This window comes from Pelophylax lessonae (genome assembly GCF_965119305.1).
Source record: "Pelophylax lessonae genome assembly, chromosome: 12".
NCBI classification, from domain to species: Eukaryota; Metazoa; Chordata; class Amphibia; order Anura; family Ranidae; genus Pelophylax; species Pelophylax lessonae.
In genome coordinates this window covers 118,917,465-118,935,442 of record NC_138779.1, presented here as the reverse complement: position 1 = coordinate 118,935,442, position 17,978 = coordinate 118,917,465, and the positions used below count along the sequence as shown (strand labels likewise).

The window sequence follows — 17,978 nt, the reverse complement described above, 5'->3', positions numbered from 1 at the left end:
AAAAGTGTCAAAAATGTCAGTCAAGGGTCCGATCTGTCCGCCGCAATGTCGTAGTCCCGCAAAAAAAAAAATCGCAGATCGCCGCCATTACGCGTTAAAAAAGAAAAACAACAAAAATTACAAAAATCTTTCCCTTTGTTAGTAAATGCAATAACTTTTGCGCAAACCAGTCAAAATACGCTTTTTGCGGTTTTTTTTACCAAACATAGGTAGCATAAAACAAATTGGCCGAAAATGTTAAAAAATTTTGATTTTTAAATTTTTTTTGGGGACTTTCATATAAAAAAATGTGAAAAATATTGCTATTTTTGCAAAATTGACGTTCTTTTTGTTTATAGCGCATGATCAAAAAATCGCACAGATGATCAAATACCACCAAAAGAAAGTTCTGTTTGTGGGAAAAAAAGGACGTCAAATTCGTTTAGGTACAGCGTCGCACGACCGCGCAATTTTCCGTTAAAGTCACGCAGTGCCGAATCGCAAAATACCCCCTGGTCAGGAAGGAGGTAAAATCTTCCGGGGCTTAAGTGGTTAATGGAGCAATAAACAAAAAAAATGAAACCCTCAAGTGTTTTTTTCTTACAACTACCATTCCTTTATACTGGATTTGGAAATTTACAAATGCAGCAACTTAGACTTCGGATGAAAGGTTTAGCACTGAGAAACACTGTGCAACAAAGTGCATTTTATATACAATATATACATCAGACCAAAATGTGGAGGAAAGAGGGACAGAGGGACTTTGTTTCAAATAAGAGACAGCCCCTGGACATCAGGCACAGTTGGGAGCTATGAGGACCATGCACCAACAAAAGGTATCATTATCCACTTGCCGACTGCCTAACGCCGATCTACGTCGGCAGTCAGCCCCTCACAGGCAAAGTGACGTAGGGCTACGTCACTAGCTTGTGAGGGTCTAGGGAGCAAGCGCGCGCCCCCGGAGGCGCGCTCCCGGTCCCGCGTGGTCACGGACCCCCCCGCGCGTGTGACCGGCGGACCCGATGTCCGCCGGTCACTCGGCGATCGGCGGGGGAGAGGGAGAAAGTCAGGCGGCTTGTGTAAACAAGCCACCTGTCATTCTCCTCGGGGGAAAAAACACTGATCACACGGATCTACTATGTAGATCTGTTGATCAGTGTCCTTACAGCTAAAGCCACAGCCAATCACAGTAGAAAGCACGCCCCTAGGGACACACACAGCCCCTCCCTCCCAAATAAAGTTAACCCCTTCACTACCAGTGTATTTTTACAGTAACAGTGCATATGTATAGCACTGATTACTGTAGAAATGTCACTGGTAACCCCAAAAGTGTCAAAAATGTCAGTCAAGGGTCCGTTCTGTCCGCTGTCGCAGTACCGCAAAAAAAAATCGCAGATCGCCGCCATTACGCGTTAAAAAAAAAAAAAAATGACAAAAATCTCTCCCTTTGTTAGTAAACGCGATAACTTTTGCGCAAACCAATCAAAATACGCTTTTTGCGATTTTTTTTTTTTACCAAACATAGGTAGCATAAAACAAATTGGCCGAAAATGTTAAAAAATTTTGATTTTTACATTTTTTTGGGGGGAAATTTCATATAAAAAATGTGAAAAATATTGCTATTTTTGCAAAATTGACGCTCTTTTTTTGTTTATAGCGCGTGATCAAAAAATCGCACAGGTGATCAAATATCACCAAAAGAAAGCTCTGTTTGTGGGAAAAAAAGGACGCCAAATTCGTTTAGGTACAGCGTTGCACGACCGCGCAATTGTCCGTTAAAGTCACGCAGTGCCGAATCACAAAATACCCCCTGGTCAGGAAGGAGGTAAAATCTTCTGGGGTTAATGGAGCAATAAACAAAAAAAATGAAACCCTCAAGTGTTTTTTTCTTACCACTACCATTCCTTTATACTGGATTTGGAAATTTACAAATGCAGCAACTTAGACTTCGGATGAAAGGTTTAGCACTGAGAAACACTGTGCAACAAAGTGCATTTTATATACAATATATACATCAGACCAAAATGTGGAGGAAAGAGGGACAGGGGGACTTTGTTTCAAATAAGAGACAGCCCCTGGACATCAGGCACAGTTGGGAGCTATGAGGACCATGCACCAACAAAAGGTGTCATTATAGAGTCACTGAAATGATGAAAGCAGTTAGCCAGCTGATATTTCCTGATGAGATGATATGCACTCCACAATGCACATACCACCGTTGCCCTTTTCAAGCATGGCGTTGTAGTTACAGTCGCATCTATAACGTAATGACGTAACATCCCGGGGAGGCCGATGTAATCGTCAAGCGGAAATAAGTCCTGGCTCCGCCCCCTTTACTTCCTTTCCTTCTCTAGGCCGAGCGGAGTGAGGTAGTGTACCGTGTGCTCGGCGCTGTAGTTTGGGGGATGCGGGGTTATAATGGCGGGGAGAGAGCACCACTACACCCCCGCTGCTCTCTGCTGTCAGGCCAGCCGGTCCTGGGGTGGCGGGAGCGCTGTACGTGGTGCGGGGCCGCCGCTCATACAACCACATGGGGTGAACGTGGTAGGCCCGGAGCGGCCGGCGGCCTGCTGTGTGCGGGTTCCGGGTGTCCTATGTCTGTTGTATACATCCGATACAAGCGCCCAGTACAAGAGAGCTGTATGGGAGTTGTATATGGTGTACACCGGAGATCACGGCCTGTCAGCCATCTCCTGTCTCTGGGGTGCATTGCAGACTGGTCCCAACACCATCATGGTGTGATGCAGAAGGAATTCATTCATATAAGAGGCGGTGACAGGCTGTCATCAAGAGAGCAGACTATGCCTGCCCAGCTCCTCCACTCTTACAGGCTGTACTACATTTTATATGATTGAGGATGGGCAGATGACTGAAAGGTTAGGCCCTCAAGTCATAGATCATTCATAGAAGTCCTCTGTGAATGGAGGAGCTGAGTGGAAAGGTTGGGCAGTTGTGATAGTTTGCTGTCACAGCTTCCTTTTAAAGTGTGTATAATATGCAAACAGTAGTAAGCGGGGGGGCAGAGGACTGGGGGCCCCTGGTGTTGGGGGGGGGGGGGAGAAGACTGGGGGCCCCTGTTGGGGGGGGGAGAAGACTGGGGGCCCCTGGTGTTGGGGGGGGGGCAGAGGACTGGGGGCCCCTGGTGTTGGGGGGGGGGCAGAGGACTGGGGGCCCCTGGTGTTGGGGGGGGGGGGGGGGCAGAGGACTGGGGGCCCCTGGTGTTGGGGGGGGGGCAGAGGACTGGGGGCCCCTGGTGTCGGGGGGGGGGGGGCAGAGGACTGGGGGCCCCTGGTGTCGGGGGGGGGGCAGAGGACTGGGGGCCCCTGGTGTCGGGGGGGGGGGCAGAGGACTGGGGGCCCCTGGTGTCGGGGGGGGGGCAGAGGACTGGGGGCCCCTGGTGTCGGGGGGGGGGGCAGAGGACTGTGGGCCTCTGGTGTCGGGGGGGGGGGGGTCCCTGGTGGTATGCAGCTTTTCTGTTTGACATGATCTGGCCCAGTATCCTTGGCTGTGTGGAGGCCGTTCTTCAATACTGACCCCTGGAAGTCTGGGATCAGATTGTTGAACATGAAAAACGTGTATTTCGGATACCAGGACAATCAGTGGGAAACTGGACCTGAGGTTCCGGTGTTCGCTATGTCACAACCAGTGCCTTAGAACATCTGTACAATACATTTTTTTTTTCTTCAGCTTTGTGTTTTGTGTCCTGATCCATAGTGTATTTCTTAAAACACAAAAATGTAAATGTACTGCGACTTTTCAACTCTTAAATTTGGTGGATGCATACTTTTATTTTATTTTTTTCACTTTTTCTTTCTTCAGTCCAGACACTTGGTGTCTTAGGGTGTCTCCACTCTGGATGGCGGAGCAACTGAGACACCTTTGGACAGCAGCATTGTCAATCTGGGGGGAGAGTAGTGTCGGGTGCTGTTTAGAAGGACTTGACTAACGCATTCAAGTTGAACTCCAGCTAACACATTTTAGGCAGTTAGAGCGAACAGTTTTAAGCACACCTGTCAGTGTTAAGTGATTGTAAAGGTAAAGTGTTTTTTTACTTTAAGTGGAGCTCCACCCAAAAGTGAAAGTTCCGCTTTAAGCATTCCTCCTCCCCTCCTATGCTGCATGTCATATTCTTTGTGTGGAGGGGGGTTTGCTTTGACAGGTACACACTCATGCCGCCTAGGCAATGGGAGCGGAAGTTCTGCTCTCCCTCTCTGCAATCTTTTGGGACATGTCACCAGTCCCGGAAGGTAGCCCGACCATTGAGGAGGTGCAGAGCAACTCCACTTTAACGCATTGTGTACATTAAAGCAGTAGTACACTTTTTTGTAAATTGAAGCTACAGTTAAGACTATTACAAGGCTGTGTAGGTACAGGGAATATCTCCTAAACTTGCACTGTTTAGGAGATATTCATCCTGGATGTAGCTGGTGACGTCACCGACGCATGCACTCTGAAGGTCCAGCATACCGTTACGGATCTTCAGAGCTTTGTGCCGGAGACAAGGGAGTGACGTCATCACACTGCCAGCTACTCACACACCTGGAGCTTGCAAACATGGAAGATGGTAGCCTTGTCAGTGGTGACAGTGCGCTGCTGGAGTTTTTGTCCCAAGGGAAGTATTTCAAATTATGCTAGTATGCCATGCATACTAGCACATTATGCCATTGCCATGCAGGGTTTTCTTTTTTTTTTTTTTCCTAGTGCAGTTTACTACCGCATCAAGGTAAATAACCTTTTACATGCATCTCTCCCCTAAATACTCACCTGAGCCTGATTTCTGTCCAGCACTATACATGTCTGCAGCAGCTCCCCTCCCAGGCCTTTGGCTCTTGCTGCTATCAGTCAAAATCTGTGAGCAGTGAGAGTTAGGTGCTGTCTTTTTTAGACACAAACTGCCCGACTCAGGAGCTAGCCTGCACGAGTCCCTCCATAGGATATAGAAATGGAATGGCTGTACACAAATTTTTTATTAAAGTGTCAAATACAGATTCAAATATCACAGCACTTCTAGGTAGGTAGGAAGGTAGATGTTTCACGCAGCGCTTATTCATTACCAAATTGGTAGTAAATAAGCTCTGCTGTGCGTGAAAGGCGTCTCCCTTCCTACCTGTCAGTGCTGTGATGTTTTTGTGTTTGTCACTTCAATAAAGTATTCACGTTTCCAGGGCAGAGTGTGGCCATTTCATTTCACTTTATATTGCCTGGATATCGGAGATGAGCCAGACACTTCTGTCTGTGGATCACATATGGGGCTGAGTGTAGCTGTTGTGTGGACTGCCCCCATAGAAAGCGGCTTCCTATGGGGACACTTAGCATGGCTGAGGAGCCAAGATCACTGGCAGGGGACTTAACAGGAGGATTGGGGCTGCTCTGTGCAAAACAATTGTACTGAGCAGGTAGGTATAATATGTTGATGAAGAAAGATAATTTACAATCACCTAAACTGGTTTGTGTCAACTCTGACTGCAACTTATGCTGGACATCTTCTGGTAAAGGAATTTGTAAATGAACAGGCTTATTGGCAAGTTCAAAATGTATAAATAAAGGGAGAAAACCAATGCAGCTACCACATCTAAGGATTGGTAAGCTGCATAATTGCTTTTTGTTTAATATCACTTTAAAGTGGTTCTAAAGGCAGAAGGTTCTTTACCTTATTGCATTCTATGCATTAGGATAAAAATAACTGTGTGCAGTAGCCCCCTAATACTCGCCTGAGCTCCATCATGATCCAGCGATGTGCATGAGAGCCTCAGCTCTCTGGGGACTCTCCCTCATTTGCTGTGACAGCAGTGGGGGCCATTTAATCCCGCTGCTGTCAATCAAATCCGGTAAACTAATGAGAGAGGGTGTGGCTGAGCCACATTTGTGTCTGAATGGAGCGAGCCTGCCGGGTGCCCCCAAAGCAAGCTGCTTGCTATGTGGCCAGGAGTGCCAACAGGGGACCCAAGAAAAGGAGGATTCGGGCTGGACTGCAGGTAAGTATAACATTTGTTATTTAAAAGAAAACAAAAACCCAAGCCTTTAATCAGTGTAAGCTACCTGCCTAACGTTTGCTATTTGCATATTTAGCATCATTATGAACAATTTGTGTTTTTTAGGTGCTGAAAATGTCTGCTCATTTGCAGTGGATGGTCATCAGGAACTGTTCCAGTTTCCTAATCAAGAGAAACAAGCAGGTGTACAGTACTGTAAGTAGAGATTTCTTCACTTTACTGTTTAAACGGCTATACACGAGACATGTATTCTCCCTTCAATCTTGGTTGCTTTGTGTATTTCTTAACCACTTAAGCCCCGGAGGATTTGGCTGCTAAACGACCAGGGGGTATTTTGCAATTCGGCACTGCGTGACTTTTACGGACAATTGCGCGGTCGTGCGACGCTGTACCTAAACGAATTTGGCGTCCTTTTTTTCCCACAAACAGAGCTTTCTTTTGGTGGTATTTGATCACCTGTGCGATTTTTTTTTGATCATGCGCTATAAACAAAAAAAAGAGCGTCAATTTTGCAAAAATAGCAATATTTTTCACATTTTTTTATATGAAATTCCCCCCCAAAAAAATGTAAAAATCAAAATTTTTTAACATTTTCGGCCAATTTGTTTTATGCTACGTATGTTTGGTAAAAAAAAATCGCAAAAAGCGTATTTTGATTGGTTTGCGCAAAAGTTATCGCGTTTACTAACAAAGGGAAAGATTTTTGTCATTTTTGTTGTTTTTTTTAACGCGTAATGGCGGAGATCTGCGTGTTTTTTTTTTTTTTTTTTTGCGGTACTGCGACATTGGGGCGGACAGATCGGACCCTTGACTGACATTTTTGACACTTTTGGGGTTACCAGTGACATTTCTACAGTAATCAGTGCTATACATATGCACGGTTACTTTAAAAATACACTGGTAGTGAAGGGGTTAACTTTATTTGGGAGGGAGGGGCTGTGTGTGTCCCTAGGGGCGTGCTTTCTACTGTGATTGGCTGTGGCTTGAGCTGTAAGGACACTGATCAACGGATCTACATAGTAGATCCCTGTGATCAGTGTCTTTACACAGAGGAGAATGACAGGCAGCTTGTTTACACAAGCTGCCTGACTTTCTCCCTCTCCCCCGCCGATCGCAGAGTGGCCGGCGGACATCGAGTCCGCCGGTCACACGCGCGGGGGGGGTCCGTGACCACGCGGGAGCGCGCCTCCGGGGGCGCGCGCTCGCTCCCTAGACCCTCGCAAGCGACGTAGACCTACGTCAATTTGCCTGTGAGGGGCTGACCGCCGACGTAGATAGTCGTGCGGCGGTCGGCAAGTGGTTAAACATCTGTGCAGTAATCCAGTGTGAAACATTGCCTCTATGTAGAAGTTTCCTTTTTAAGGACCTGTCTCTGCTGCTCTCTCCCTCTCCTCCTTTTTGCAGAGTGACTGGTCATGTATCTGCCCCTTCCTGTACATTTGTGCAGGCTATCACTGCTAGGAAATTCGGTTTCCAAAGGTGTCTGGTGCTCAAATATAGATTTTTATTCTTTGTGGCTATTGGAGAACGTATTTAAATTCATTTTTGGCCCAGGGTTAGGCTTTAATATCGGCTTTGGTCTGGTTGAAAGCAGCAATCTTTAGTGAGCACTGCTTTGTATGATCAGGCTGCCAAGGTAGAATTCAGTTTGCCAACAACTGAAAAGTAGAGCTATAGGGAAAACTTTTTTTGTTTTGGCAAGCGTAAAGCTGCATACACCCTATACAATTTACTTTAGATTTTTTCCTTCAGATCTACCAATATAATATGAGGTCAAACCTAAACCCTTTCAATTTGTAAGTAATCAAATCAGCCGGCCCTTGCACTACATAGTTGAAGGTAAAGCCTCGTACACACGCAACAAATTTCCGCCGACTGGTAGTCCGTCTTTTGTCCAGAGTGGTGTTTATTGGTTGGAATGTGCTCTAGGCTGCACACGAATTTTCCCATACGACAGAATTCTAGTTCAGAAGTGATGTCATGTGTTGGATTGCTTTCTATGTGTTCTTTCATCTCTGAGCATGCCCAGTCTTGCTCATAAGATTTTTCCCCATCGAAATCTGTACTAATGAGACAAAAATCGGACGTGTTTTGATGGTCGACAAAAATTTTATAGTCTGCACACCAGGATTTTTTCGGCTGAAAAGTCTGAGTCGGTTGTTGGAAGCATCATACTAACAAGACAAAAATCGGCAGATCGGTCGTCGGATGAAAATTCCCGGCCAAATTTCTTCTCGTGTGTACGGGGCTTTAGTCTAAAGGAAATCAAACAACAAAAGTTGTATAGAGTGTATGCAGCTTTAGGGAGGGTCATAACCCCTCTGTTTTTTATGTCCAATCGTGGAGATTTCCCTTCACTTCATGTCTGTAACCAAACAGGAAGTTGAAGGAAATCCCCTGCAAATTAAAAAGGTTGTTAACCTCAGAATTAAAAAAAAAAAAAAAACACCTGAAAGATAAACACATAATGATAATTAATAAACCATTATGAAATACTTACCTTAGAACGAAGCCCCGCAAGTGCCGACCACTCACCTCTCTCACGGTGACATGTTCGGTCGCCCTTCTTCTGGGTTTGTGGCATCCAGTCATCTGATTGGCTGGAGCCGCAATGACGGTATGCACGGGAGCCGACGTTCACGGCACAGGCTGCATGCAAAGTAAATATCTCCTAAATGGGGCAAGTTTAGGAGATATTTATGGTACCTATAGGTAAGTCTTATCATAGGCTTACCTATAGGTACAAGTTGCAGAGGGTTTACTTCCTCTTTAAGGGAATTTCTTGGTGACCCCCAGGTGTGCTAGATTTTTTTTCACACCACCCTTTGATTTATATAGGGCAGTACCTCTCCCTATCTCTGATGGAGTAGAGCTCCCAGGACTACTACCCTTTTTTTGTTGCAGTTGACCCCCAGGTCACCAGTCCTAGTGTCCCCATGGGAAGATTTCCCTTCTATTACTTTTCTGGGAATCACCCAAAATTTGGGATTTTTTTATTTTCACTTTCTATGATAATGGTACACAGGACAAATAGGGTGAATCTTCCGAACAGGGACACAGCAAAAAAAAAAAATAAATCCATATCCACTCTGTCCTTTTAGTTATACTTTTAATCTTAATAAACACAGCTTCCTCCTATTGAACTGGTTACACACATTGGCTTAGTTAGAAAGATTAGTACATAGAGCTAGAGTGATGTGCAAATCACAGCACCACAAGGACATTTTATTTGTTGCTCGAACAGTGAAATTTTAAATGGGATATTTTTAATAACTGTACATAGGACATCGCACTCTTCCTACTGCTTTAGGTAACATACAAATTTCCACTGAGTGCTCAGCACACTTTCTATCACTCAAGACAGAGCATTCATTGAGCTGGGTGCCTCAAATAAAGCGAGTTTGCCTAATTTGCTAAGGTCTAGTTTAGAAATTAATTTTGACAAATGCATGGGGTGCTGGTGCTTCTTTATTCCCATCTAGCTTTTATCCCAAGTCTTCTGCTCACTTGAGTAAGCTTTTAGAATATCTCCTACAAGGAGCATTGGTGTTAGGAATGCTTTGTATCTAGTGGCTGTATTTACTGAAGAGCCTATGGCTCATAAACTGCATGCATGAGCATCATGGAGCTTGATGGCACAGCTTGCATTGGAGTAGGAATACTTGAATACACTGAAGGGATTCATTAACATATCTAGATGTATTTTAAAAGTATGCCATTCCTTGAAAACTTTAAAAACCACTGCCCTCTGCAATTAAAGGCTCCTAATACTTTATATTGGTAGCCAGTTGTTCTTCAGATACTTTGGTGGGAAAATCTACAGCATGCAACACATAGATCCTGAAAAATCTTCAACCAAAGTAGCTCTTGAGGAAAGTGAGTCAGTCTAAATAGAAGGACATGTTTAATATGGTACAGGGCATTCCTTCACAGGTTTAAATACATAAATCTGCATACAAAAGCCTTCCACTATACCCCAGTGGGGCACTAAGACCTTTATCTAACTTCCTATTTTCCAGTACAATTCTACATCACCTGAATCAAGTAGCATAATTGCCTAATTGGGTTGCATCATCATTGGTAATTGTTAGAATTTCTTCTTTAGACAATAATTTTCCTCTTACCAAGGTCCTTAACTGGAAATGGCTCTTACAATGTACAGAATGAGACACTGTGTGTTTATACATAGCATAAACCATTTGACAATCGGCACTCTTGTTTTCATCCCATAAGGAGACCCTGTATTGTTAGAATGAGCAGTGTAATTATTGGGCATACAAATAGCTGTTTTGGCTTTAACCACCATTTTCTACACCCCTGCCAAATAGACCGGTATTAGGAGTGTTGGGGGCAGATAATGTACCATTGCCTGTTAGGAGCTCCAAAGTTATTTCTTGTTCACCAGGGAAGTCATACATGTAGATGTGGGCTATTGATGGACAATGTGAAATGTTTGAAAGCTTTTTCTATACTTGTACAAATTATCAGTATAATTTTTGTCTAGGAGCCAAACAATCTGAAGGCCAGGAACTCATTCCGCTACAATGGTCTGATTCACAAGAAAACAGTCGGTGTTGAGCCTGCTGCTGATGGAAAGGGGGTCATTGTGGTCTTGAAAAAGCGTGCTGGTAAGAAGTAGTTGGATCAATTAAATCTTGATGTTTCCTGCTTATTGGTATCAGTTTACAGAGACCTGTATTGGGAGAAATAAAGTACTGTGCAAATGTTTTAGGTACGTGTGAATAAATGCTGTGAAGTAAGAATGCTTTCAAAAATAAATATAATTGTTTTTATCCATTTACAAAATGCAAAGTGAGCAAACAGAAGTAAAATCCATTATTTGGTGTAACTACCCTTTGGCTTCAAACCAGCATCAGTTCTTACACTTTTTTGTAAGGTTTACAGTCGGGTGTATGATTAACCACTTGAAGACCAGGCTTTTTCTGGCTCTTCGTTTAAAGTTATGTCACACTGTATTTGTGCAGCGGTTTTAGAAACCCAATTTTTTTGGGGAGAAAATGCACTTAAATAATTACAATATTTGCCCTAATTTTTTCTTTTTTTTTTTTGTATAATGTGGAAGATGTTACGCTGAGTAAATAGAGAGCTAACATGTCACGCTTTAAAATTGCGCATGCTCTTGAAATAGAAGCAAACTACGGTACCTAATCTCCATAGACGACGCTTTAAATGCCCATACAGCTTACCTGTTTAGAGTTACACAGGGGGTCTAGCGCTAAATTATGGCTCTTGCGTTTGTGGTGATACCTCAAATGTGTGGTGCATATACCGCTTACATATACATGCACAACTTGCGTATGCGTTCGCTTCAGTTTGTGAGCACGGAGAGATGGGGGCGCTTTTTACATTTTTATTTTTTCTTTATTTTACTTTTTATTTTTACACTGTCCTTTTTTTTTTATTTTTTTCATCGCTTTTTATTCCTATTGCAAGGAATGTAAACATCCCTTTTAATAGAAATGACAAGTCCTTTTTATGGAGAGATCTGGGTTCAAAAAGACCCCCATATCTCTTTACCTTTTAAAACAAAAGACAAACGGTAAGCCTGAGAAACACCAGCGGGAAAGGGGGGGGTGTGTGTGTGTGGGGGGGGGGGTCTCCTCCCACTTTTTCGTAAAGCATTCTTCCAGTGGCTCAAGAGCCGCTCGAAATGGTTTCATGAGAGAGCCAGCCGCCGGCTGAAAAAAAAATTATACCAGGGTTATGGCTAATATCTTATTTCCTGTCTCATAGCCAAACAGGAGGAGAGATGAAATCCCTGCAGATTACGGGAATTCCTTGGGGACTCCCAGGTCACCAGAACTATTGTCCCCCATTAGAAGATTTCCCCTCCTATCTGCAGACAACCCAAAATTTGGGATTTTCTTTTACATTTAATGATAATGCTAAAGTTAGTTATACTTTAACCAGTTATACCAAGCAAGTGCTAATGTCATCAATTTAATGTGTAGATTAAAACTGTCATAAACAGAGCTGTGTAGGAGGCCTAAAACAGAGTGAGGAACAGCCAAACTCAACCAATAAGGTGAGGCGGTAGACCGTTTCATGTCACATGTCATACACCATGGCAAGACTGAGCACAGCAACAAGACACAAGGTATTTATACTGCATCAGTGAGGTCTCTCCTTGGCAAAGATTTTAAAGCAGACTGGGGTTTTCCAGATGTGCTGTTCAGGCTCTTCTGAAGAAGCACAAATAAACGGGCAACGTTCTGGACTGTAGACGCAGGGGTCTGCCAAGGAAACCTAATGCAACAGCTGGGACTCGTACTGCTTACTTCCCTTCAACATCTGAAAATGTCCAGCTGTGCCATCAGCACAGAACTGGAGGAAACCTATGGGATCCAGGAACACCTATCAACTGTCTGGAGAAGTCTGGCCAGATATGATCTTCCATGGAAAAAAAATAGCAGGCAAAAAGCCATACCTCCAACGCGAAAACAAGGCTAAGAGACTAAACTATGCATAAAAACCTAGGAACTGGGGTGCAGAAAAATGGCAGCAGGTGCTCTGGACCAATGAGTCATAATTTAAAATATTTGGCTGTAGCAGGAGGCAGTTTGTTTGCTGAAGGGCTGGAGAGCAGCACAGTAATGCATGTCTGCAAGCAACAGTGAAGCATGTTGGAGGTTCCTAGCAAGTTTATGGGCTGCATTTCTGCAAATGGAGTTGTAGATTTGGTCCGGATCAATGGTGTCCTCAATTCTGAGACATACAGGCAAATACTTATCCATCATGCCATACCATCAGGGAGGCATGTGATTGGCACCAAATGTATTTTGCAGCAGAACAAAAACCCCAAACAAACCGCTAAATGTCATTAGGAACTATCTTCAGCATAAAGGAGTCCTGGAAGTGATGGTTCGGCCCCACAGAGCCCTGATCTCAACATAGTCTGTCTGGGATTACATGAAGAGATGGAAGGATTTGAGGTAGCCTATATCCACAGAAGATCTGTAGTAAGTTTTCCAAGATATTTGGAAGAACCTACCTGCTGAGTTTCCTTCAAAATCTGAGTGTAAGTGTACCTGGAAGCATTGATGCTGCTTTGAAGGCAAAAGGTGGTCACACCAAATATATTGATTTGGATTTCTCTTCTGTTCATTTACTTTCCATCTTGTTAATTGATAAACATGAACTATTAACACTTCTATTTCTGAAAGCTTTCTTAATTTACTGCCTAAAACGTTTCAACAGTACTGTATTTGACAGCCATTGCTGAGCTCACTTGAAAATGCTAATGGCCCGACTAATTCAAAAAAATTGCGTTTACAAAAATCTCTGCGCAAATGCCATGTGACAAAAATTGCAACAAACACTATAGGGTCTCTGCTCTGCTATATATGTATGTCTGGGGGGGGGGGTTGTAAGTAATTTTCTAGAAAAAAAAAAAGATTTTTACATGTAGGAGCGAAGTGTCCGAATAGGCTTGGGAAGGAGGTGGTTATATATATATATATATATATATATATATATATATATATATATATATATATATATATATATATATAATATATATATATATATGAATATATATATATATATATATAATAATCTAATTCTGGTCCAACAATGTTGATAAATTTTATAGTTTTTAGGGAAAATTATGGTCTCAGTAAAAGTACCACAGCACTTGGCTATATGTTTAAAAGTCTACTGGTTCCCCTACAAACTGACAGATGCTTGCACATAATGTAGCCTCCTGTGGTGGTGTGGCTACGATGCTGCCTCGCTCATAATTTCAGAGCAGAGTTGCCACGCTCATGTAGGCAACTCTTTACAGTGGGATGGTAGAAAAATTGCAGGGGATGTGCCTGTCACTATTGCCTCTATAGATTCACAAGCCTGTAGCTTGTCTATTAGCTCCTAGGCATATCTTGTTTTGCCCACTGCTTTCTGGATTGGTTGCACTGCCTCTGCTGCAGAAACCTTCCCCCTGTGTGCTCCAGTGTCTAGGAAAATGAGTGTGTGAGACACAAATGATGCAGGATTTGACTAAGGAGGAGTAAAGGAAGTTTCTTGTTTACTTTTCAGATTGTCCATCACATAGTTACTGGATTTGGCATTTGTTTAGACTGTAATTCAGGAGCCTTTTTTTTTTTAACTAATAAAGCATAAGTGTGATTTCTGCTTATCAGATTAGTTATGTACACAAATTTTTCCTTTATTTTTTTGGTGTGGGGTTAGTAACCTGAAACTTTATTCTTTTTAGGTCGGCGCAAACCTGCCACATCCTATGAGAAGATCACAATTAACAAAAACGCCCGTGCTACCCTCAGCAGCTTGCGCCACATTATCCGCAAGAATAACTACAGGAGGGATCTGCGTATGGTGAGTCATTGTTTATGCTTTTTGTGACTGATCATTGGAATAGGGTTGAGGGTCTGGTTGCTTTTGGGTTTAATACAGATTTGTCACTTTTGCAGCGTTCACATGTTTGATCTTCCATATTTATTTTTTGCTGAATTTTAGGCGACTTTCACACTTGTGCGACTTGACCAGCGATTTGGAACTGAAAAGTCGCATGACAAGTCATTCGTCATGATTTCCAATGAGTACTGTTCGTATCTGTGCGACTTCAAGTTGCAACAACTTCAAAGTAGTCCTGCACTACTTTGGTCTGACTTTGATGCGTTTTGAGGTCCATAGACACAGGCATTGCTTCAAGTCCAGTCAAAATCACGGCAAACAAATTGCGGCAAAATTGTGTGACTTTTAGGTCGCACGAGTGTGAAAGGGGTCTAAAGGTTAAGTCCACCTTTTACAAAAAAACAATAAATGCGCTCAGATTTTCCTAAAGTTTTTTTGTAATCAGCCTGCAATGCATTGCAACTGTGATCAGTGGATCATTGGTGAAATGCACAGGCTCCTGCACACTCTTCATCCAGCTCCCTGTCTGCAAAGAGGTATGGGCTTTTAGTTTGAGAGCTGGAGGAGGGGTCAATGGACCATGTGCGCAGTTATCACTATGGTTTTCTTCCATTGAGAATGATGTCTGCATGCCACAGAGGCAGACCAAACTTGTAGTTCATTAATTCGCAGATTTATGCAAATGCTTGACGTGATTGTGTGCCCCATGCAAAATTCAAGTGACATCTGCTGCAGGAAGGAAGCAGTGGTGAAGGGCCGACATAGGAAGGGGGCAAGCTGTGATGGCTGTAGTTGTCAAGCCTTGCCCATCAGTATCTTCAATGCAAGCACACAACTGCCTGCTGTGCAAACAGATACCGAAGGCTGTGACTTAAAAGCTGCTGCCGACTCAGCCTTTGACAGCTGTAAAGCCTTTGGCCCAGGAGGAAGACTGCAGCCTAGTGATTGAAACGCTGGCACATTGATGTGTGTTACAGAGTAGGGCTGCAACTAACGATTATTTTCATGATCGATTAGTTGGCCGATTGTTTCGAACAATGTGGTGTATAATTTAGTTAATATGTAAAGTAAAAAAAAAGGCAATTTATTCTTAAATATCTAAATGCAGTGATAAATGTAAATCCCCAACTATATGGTTAGGGAGCAAAATCTCTAATCCACTCTTGAGTAACAGACCAAAAGATATTCAATAAATATATACTATTAGAGGTTGAATCTGGTAAATATCATGAGACTCCTGAGATCAAATTTTTTATATAAAAAATAAATTATAGACGGTTTTGCCGATTTTCAAAAAGAATTGTAATATATTATGTATAACAGACTCCCTTGTCATAGGCAGATGGCTTGATAAAAGCTTCCTGCGCCTGCTGTAACTGCTGGCCATACAAATACAATGTCTTCCTTCAAAAAAATTTCATTTTAAGAACGTTTGTTCAATTTTCTAGTCATTAGTGGGGTCAAATTGACGTTCGTTTTTGACCACAGTGAAAGGAAACTTCGAAGGAGCAGAATAGAAAACTTCTTGGTCAAAGGAATTTGCAGAATGTGTTTTCGTTCAGAAATTACATTTTAAAACTGAATGTTCAAAGCAGGTGAAATTTTATTTCCAGATATGTAAACAAATGATGCATTCTGTATGCAGGTCAACTAATCGGCTGATCAACTAATCGATTACGAAAACAGTTAACTATTTTCATAATCGATTAGTTGTCGATTTAATCGATTAGTTTCGGCCCTAGTACAGAGGCATAGGTACATAGATGCATGACACTGCAAAAGTGTTGTCCAGTACGGCTTGGTTCATGTTTGGTGTTTGGATTGGCATCATTGTACCAAATTACCAAAATTGTATCTGGTAATTTTCTAGTTTCTTGTGATTAGAATCATTCATTCATTTATTTTTTTTTTTTTTTAAGGCGGCTCTTCGTCGTGCCAGTGCTATCCTGAGAAGTCAGAAGCCAGTTGTGGTGAAAAAGAAGCGCACCCGGGCTGTCAAGACTGCTTAACTTTCTAGGAATGTCCGTAATAAAGATTTCTAACCAAAACATACCCTTGCCTTGTTGCCATTCTTTGTCAAAACATTTTGGTTGTTCATTGCTGTAAATTTGTACTTTAAGTTTAGTAGGGGAAAAAGTTTTAACTGGCAGTAAGTTTTAAAGTCAGAACAAGGGACTTGCTAGGAGCATGTGCCCTTGTGCTGATTCCTCCTCAGTCCAATGTGCTTGCATGCATTACAGAATATGCTGTGTGGTGCTGTAGGTACATAACTGCTGGCGATCATATGAGTGTATTAATACACATGTAAAAATGTACTTTTTGAAAAGTGCGTATAAAACACGAGCGCTAACGGTTATCTGCGTATAGCCATGAAAAAATGTATTCTCTGATGCATCTCAATGAGCAAAATTATGCTGCAGTTGAGCCTCCTGGGCACCAAAACAAGCATATTTTACTATGTGCAAGAGTCTTAACCCGTAGGCCACCATTGCCATCCACCACCTGACATCTCTGGCTTCCGTACTTTTGAGTCACTGGCCAGGAACAAGTGAGCAGGGTGGGGGTAGCATGAAATTTATAGTGTAAAGGCAACATTGTCCAAAAAAAAAAAAAAAAAAAAAAAACAGAGTGGAGATGGGACAACAACACCTGTTAGGTGATTTTTGCTGTCCTCTGACCCACTTAGGAATATTCTCTCTTTGTCCTGCTTACCATTATTGAAAGTATAAGCAAATTTGGGGTTGCCCCCCCCCACAACAGTAATAGAGGGGAAAACTACCAATGGATATACTAGTTCTGCTGCGGGGCAAGGGATTACTTTAATTTGTAGGGATTTCCTCTCCTTACAGGTTTTGGCTATGGGACAGGAAGTGAGGGGAAATCTCCCCAGGGGGACACAAATGGCAAAAAACTGACAGGGTTGTAACCCTCGCTTTCTCTATCCAAAATTAAAAATTTTCCCTATAGTTCTACTTTAAACTCCTTATCTACATACTTGTTACTGGTCATTTGCTTGTGATGTGCTAACTACAAGGCACCAGCATGACTAGGCAGCTAGTAATTTCAGAAATCTAAGACAGCAGTGGAAAAAACAATTTTGAGTACAGGTTTTGCTTAACCACTTGCCGACCGCCGCAAGTACATATACTGCGGCGGTCAGCCCCAGCCAGGCAAATTGACGTATGGGTACGTCACTAGCCTGTGAGCCCATAGTGGGTGGGAGGCGCGTTCCCGCCCTGACTCGTTCCCTAACAAGTCTCGCGATCGTCCGCCGGTCACTCGCGATCGTCCGCCGGTCACTCGCGATCGTCCGCCGGTCACTCGCGATCGTCCGCCGGTCACTCGCGATCGTCCGCCGGTCACTCGCGATCGTCCGCCGTGAAGGGAGAAAGACAGGCGGCTAATGTAAACAAAGCCGCCTGTCATTCTTGCCTGTGTAACAGCAGTGATCTAACGGTCCTGCTATGTAGGACCGTTGATCTCTGCTGTTACATGTAAAGCCACATCCCTGCACAGTTAGAAACACGCCCCTAGGGACACACTTAACCCCTCCTTCCCCAATAAAGTTAACCCCTTCCCTGCCAGTGTCATTTTTACAGTAACAGTGCGTATGTA

The 17,978-nt window shown here is 43.1% G+C and overlaps 1 protein-coding gene across 1 annotated transcript; it reads left to right on the top strand.

Annotated features, from left to right (window-relative positions):
- The first annotated feature begins 2,282 nt into the window (after positions 1–2,282).
- RPL28 (ribosomal protein L28) lies at positions 2,283–16,415 on the top strand. The gene is made up of 5 exons (XM_082274163.1): positions 2,283–2,348; positions 6,078–6,167; positions 10,477–10,600; positions 14,206–14,324; positions 16,283–16,415. Exons 2-5 carry the CDS (start codon positions 6,087–6,089, stop codon positions 16,370–16,372), a joined length of 414 nt encoding a protein of 137 aa, XP_082130289.1. The 5' UTR covers positions 2,283–2,348; positions 6,078–6,086; the 3' UTR covers positions 16,373–16,415.
- Positions 16,416–17,978: the final 1,563 nt, after the last annotated feature.